This window comes from Orycteropus afer, unplaced genomic scaffold (assembly GCF_000298275.1).
Source record: "Orycteropus afer afer isolate SDZICR_OR568_19922 unplaced genomic scaffold, OryAfe1.0 scaffold00246, whole genome shotgun sequence".
Taxonomy (NCBI): domain Eukaryota; kingdom Metazoa; phylum Chordata; class Mammalia; order Tubulidentata; family Orycteropodidae; genus Orycteropus; species Orycteropus afer.
Window position 1 is genome coordinate 3,991,795 of NW_006921833.1, and position 5,928 is coordinate 3,997,722.

The 5,928-nt window shown below is 36.0% G+C and overlaps 1 protein-coding gene across 1 annotated transcript in view; it reads right to left on the minus strand.

Annotated features, from left to right (window-relative positions):
- TXK (TXK tyrosine kinase) overlaps nt 1-5,928 on the minus strand; it is a 104,741-nt gene that overhangs the window by 41,223 nt on the left and 57,590 nt on the right. The window contains exon 8 of the mRNA XM_007949448.1: nt 4,767-4,938. Coding sequence (XP_007947639.1) covers nt 4,767-4,938 — 172 coding nt within the window. The remainder of the gene's footprint in view (nt 1-4,766; nt 4,939-5,928) is intronic.

Here is a 5,928-nt window from a genome sequence, read left to right on the forward strand (position 1 = left end):
TGTGTTTATGCAGTGTGTTTTATGTCTGCTTGATTTTACTTTTTGAATGGCTTTTCAATTGTTGTTTTTGTCAAACTGAGTGGGAGACAGTAGCTGTGCCCCTACGATGCAACCACACCCACATCTCCCGCAGCTCCACTTACTGAGTGACAGCTACCACTTTCTTCTCCATCAATTGGCCAATGATAAACAAACATCAAGAAGAGCTGGGCTCACCCTTAACTGCTTTTCACAAACAGTTCACAGAGATCTGTGCAGCCACTCTCATTCTCTATCACAACCATCAGGAGATGGGTGGTGAGTGCTTAAGTTCTGCCAAATAGCAAATAGAGGAACATAGTACCCTGCTTACTCAGATCCATCCAACAAAAAAAAAGGAAAAAGAAAATGAAAATCTTGGACAAATCACTCCAACATACAATCACCAATTAAATATAAAATACAACAACTTCACAATGTCTCAGAGACAACAGACCATCATAGTCCACACAAAGAAGCAAGATAAAGAGGTAGAAACAAGGGAGTAGGGTATCCTGCTCTGAACACATTCCAGAACACATCCCTGAGGAATAAGCACCCTTGGAACTCCCTGATAATGAATTCAAAAGAATTTGTACTTTCAAAGGTCTGAGAAACAGATCAAGGGAAACACTGACAAAATTAAGGAAAACACAGACAAAACCCTAGAACAATTTCAGAATAAAATAAAAGAATAAAATGACAAAATAAATGAAAAATTAGAAATGACACAAAATCTACAGATAGAAATCCAGAGATTAATACTAAATTATCAGAAATAGATAACACATTGAAAGGGCAAAGGGGTAGAATCAAATCAATGAAAGACAGAATTAATGAGATTGAAGACAAATACCTGAATACTTCTTGGAAAGGGATCAATCAGAAAAAAAATTAAAACAAAATGAAAAAAGATTAAGATTCAAAAGGAATAATCTACATTGTTCTCAATTCCTAATAAGAATTCCAGAACAGGAAGAAAAAAAGAAAACCACTGAAAAAATTGTCCAAGATTTTCTGGAAGAGAACTTCCCTGATATGATGGAAGATCAGAATATATCCATTTAGGAAGACCAATGAATCCCAAACAGGATAGACCCCAAAAGAAAATCACCATGACATATCATCATCAAACCCATAAAAACCAAAGACAAAGAAAGAATCCTGGAAACAGTACAGGAAAAAAGAAAAGTTATCTACAAAGGGCAACCAACAAGGCTAAGTTCTGATTTCTCAGCAGAAAACATGCAGGTGAGAAGGCAATGAGACGGTGTATATAAAACCCTGAAAGAAAAAAATTTCCAATCAAGTATTATATACCCACTAAATCGTCCCTCAAATATGATGGTGAAATTAGGAGATTTCCAGATAAGCAGAAATTAAGAGAATTTGTTAAAACCAGACCAACCTTACAAGAGATACTAAAGGGAATCCTTTGAACAGAGAACCAATAATAGCAAGCAACTACTGACCATTAATACACAAGAGAACATAACCCAGAAACCAACACAGCTATGGAAGTATCCAAAGTAAAATAAGCTTATAAGATTGTAACAGGGAACCAGAGACATCAATTAACAAATGAGGACAACTACAAACCAAAAAGGGAAAAAAATAGTGTAGTTACAGAACTTCTAAATGGCAAGGAAGTCAAGAGACTTGCAAGATAGAATGAACTGTTCTAAACTTCGGGAGAAAATTATAAATCACAGGGTAACCTCGAAGAAAAATGATAAGGCTTCACATCACGATAAAAAAGAGGACAAGCAAAATATTTAGCAAATGCTAAAACAACAGCAGTGAAGGAAATGATAACACAATTCATAAACGTAATGAGCTCAGGACAGAAAATTATATGGAACAAAGAAATCAGGAACACCATGAAAAAGCACATAACAACATGACAGTAACAAACTCATTCTTGTCAATAATTACACTGATTGACAATGGATTAAATGCACCACTCAAGAGATGGAGAGCTGCAGACTGGATAATAAAACATAACCCATCAATATGCTGCCTACAAGAGACACACTTTAGAGACAAAGACAAAAATAGACTAAAAATGAAAGATTGGGAAGAGATATGTCAAGCTAATGGCAACAAAAAGAGCAGAAGTGGCAATATTAATTTCTGATAAAATGGATTTTAAGACAAAAACCACCATAAGAGACAAGGAAGGACATTATATAATGATCAAAGGATCAATTGAACAAGAAGATATAACCATAATAAATATCTATGGACCCAATGAAAGAGCCCCAAATACATAAATCAGACTTTAACAGAATTGAAAAGACAAATAGATGACTCCACAGTCATAGTAGGACACTTAAACTTTCTGAACCTCAGTTTTTTTCATTTTTGAAGTGGATATAATAAAACCCATCATGCTTACTTCCAGTGAACATTAAGTGAGATAATGTGTATGAACATATTATAAAAAGAATAAACCATGGTGAAAGTATAAAGATAAAATTAGAAATTTGAATAAGACTTTATGGGCTGAAGTTGTCTCAGAGGGAACCAACTGGTTTACTTTCATTTTCTAAGTAACCTTTAACAGATGCTCTGGAAACCCCATGAGAACAGACTTCCAATTTAGACTGCATCCCTCAGTATAGTGATTAAGAGCACATATGAAATACATTTGAAATATTTCTTCTACTGCACAGGAAAAACTACATCGAAGTATAAACAGTTTTCGCTAATAATTATGGCAACTACTATAATTTTTGGCATATGGCTCAACAAATGTTTCTGCATATTACATTAGTTACGTTCACAGGCTTTGCACCCAGCCAGTTCATAATTCTGATTTCAGTTAGAAGCTCTGCTACTGACTTGTGTGATTACAGGCTTTCTAAATACAGACTTTCAAAACATTTGTTTTCTCATCCTTAAATTTAAGAGATTAAGAGACCCTACTTCACAGAAAAATGACGTAAGGATTCATTAATTCATTCAATGATCCACAAATATTTTTTGAGTGACATCATTTTAGGCACCAGGTTAAATAAGAGAGATAAATAAGGAGCTTACATTCTAGTGACAGAGAAACAAATACACATGAAGCTTTCAAACTAGTGGCAAGTACTTTGACGGAACTAGCACAAGGTACTGAAACAGAAAGCCCTTGGGGATGGATGTGTCAACTTAAACAAGATGGTCAGGGAAGACATTGCAGAGGGGTGACATCTGAAGTATAAACTTACAAGAAGGAGGGAATGTGTGCAAGCATTTATGAGCTCGATACTTTTCAGCTGTTTAATTTTCTAAAGATTAATAAATTTCCAACAGATGTTAAAATGGAACTCTTCCTTCCTTACTCTACAACCAGATTGAAAACTCAGTGATGTTCAAACCCCAAAACGTGTTATATTGATCTGAACTGACTTAAAAGTAAGATTTTAGCCTCATCCCCGTCTCTGTAAACTGCCAGGGGATTGAGAAAATGTTGCTATTTCACACAGACAATACATTTTCTTTTGCCCTCAAAATGTTCTCCTCAGAAATCCTAATCCCAAATGCCCAGTCAAGCTTTGACCTTTCACCAATCCCCTCCTCTTGAATTTAAATAGCAATCTCCTTTCTCACGAGTAGCTAGCTTCAACGCTCTCTGAATTACATCTTCCACTTATTCTTTTCTTATGCCTATTCAATTCAACATACAGGAAAATAATTCCTGTCTGTCCTTTAGAATTTGTAAAAAAAAAAAAAAAAAATGCTGGACACAGATAATATCAGGGTGCATTGGCTAGAGAGAGGTGCCTGGGGTACTTAGGGACATGAAAACATCATAGGGAAGTTGATGTCACTGGTAAATTGTTTACCATAATGTCTCTCAGAATTTCTTCCATTGTAAGTGGGTGGAAAAGATATTTTGATACTTGTGGTATGAGTTGAGAGACCCAAGACACATCATTGCTCTGCCTTCAAAGGAGAATGGGTCTGTTCCTCACTTCTGTTATTATTATCATTACTTATAATAATTTGGGTCTGCAGTTTGGGACAGAACTATCTAGGTAATGCCATCTGGAGTTTTCCTTCTCCACCACATAGCTGATCTTCTAAATAAATGTTAAACAAATGTTTTTAAAATGTTGATTTGAAATTATTGGGTGCTCTGGGCACTAATTTGTCTCAGACCAGTCCCAGATAGAGATGTAAACCACAGTTCATCAGAGTCAGAAAGCCTCCTTGGAAATCACAGGCATTAAGAGCAGAGTCCTCGGATCTACAAAAAAAGGTAGATCTGAAACCAATTCTTTGAAATCTCTGGGCTCATAAATTCTCTGAAAGCAAATACTTTGTCCTTACAAAAGCAGTAACATTTTTAGAACAGGGGGATGCCCTCTCAAAAGATGAGTAGTATATTTCTATCTAGACTCCACCAATATTTTTACTCTGAGAAGATGAAAAAAAGAGCACATATTATTGAGCAGGGAAAAAATAAAATGCATGCCTGACACTTTCATAGATTATCTTATTTCATTCTTACATTTACCTCATAAGGTAGGTATTGTACATCCCCATTTTACAAATGTGGAAATTGAGGCTTGGAAAGGTGAAGTAACTCATCCTGGTCACACAAAGGTTAAATAATTTGCCCAAGTCACACAACCAGCTTAGGTACAGTTGTGACACAAATTAAGGTGTGATTGACTCAAAAGTGACTCCAAGGTCCATGCTCTTTCTGTGTAACTAGGATGATGTGTAATATTTATCTGGATGTCATTTATACTTACATCATCACTTTAGCCTCTTCAATGAAATCTTCTTCAGACATGGAGCCTTCATTGATGGCCTTGATTGCTACCTGAATATGTGCTCGCCATTGACCTAAATGGACCACCCCAAACTGACCGCTTCCAATCTCCTTTACAAAAATCAATTCGGATGGATCAATCTCCCATTTTTCTGGAAAAAATAAGTAGTTAAAAATAGGAAAAAGAATGTTAACATTTTAGAGCTAAAAAAGATTTAGGAAGTACCCAGACTTTATTTTACAGAGAAGAATACATACACATAAGTTGTTATGGCTGGTAGGTGCTGTCAAGTCAGTTCTGACTCATAGCAACCTTACGTACAATAGAACAAAGCACTGCGTGGTACTGCACCTTCCTCACAATCCTTGCTATACTTGAACCCATCAGTGCTGCCCCTGTGTCAACCTATCTTATTGAAGGTCTTCCCCTTTTGCTGCTGACCCTCTACCAAGCATGATATCTTTCTCCAGGGTCTGTTCCCTTCTGACAACATGACCAAAACACAAGAGAGAAGTCTGGGCGTTCTCTCTACTAAGGAGCATTTGGCTGTACTTGCTCCAAGACAGATTTGTTCATTTATATATATAAGAACGAAATAAATATGTGTGTATGTTTATAACGAAGCTTATGTCACTGTACACTTTCTTATTCAATAGATATAAATCTGAGGGAAAAGAAAAGAACTTGTAAAAATAACTTTTGGAAACAGAAGTAGTAAATTGTTTTTGGCATGTTCTTTTATATAGCAATACCGCTATCTGCTGGAAAGTTAGAATAATGCATTTGAATGACTTGAAAAGAGCACGTTGTAACAGCTTTGAGGGCACATAACAACCCTTCTCCAATAATATGTGATTTCAAAGCAGCTTCTAGAGGATACATGGGGAAATATATTCATGACCTTGAGATTGGTACCTATTTGTTAAAAAGAATATAATTATAAAGGAAAATAAGTACTTTAGGCACTACGCCAACAGAGCTCCTATTGATAAATTACACATCATTAAAATTCTGTTCATCATAAACACACCACTACTAGAGTGAAACTGCTAACCAGAGGGCTGGCGGTTCAAACCCACCAGCCACTCCTCGGAAGGAAGGTTGGGCAATCCTACTTCCGTAGTGATACTGCCTCGGAAAC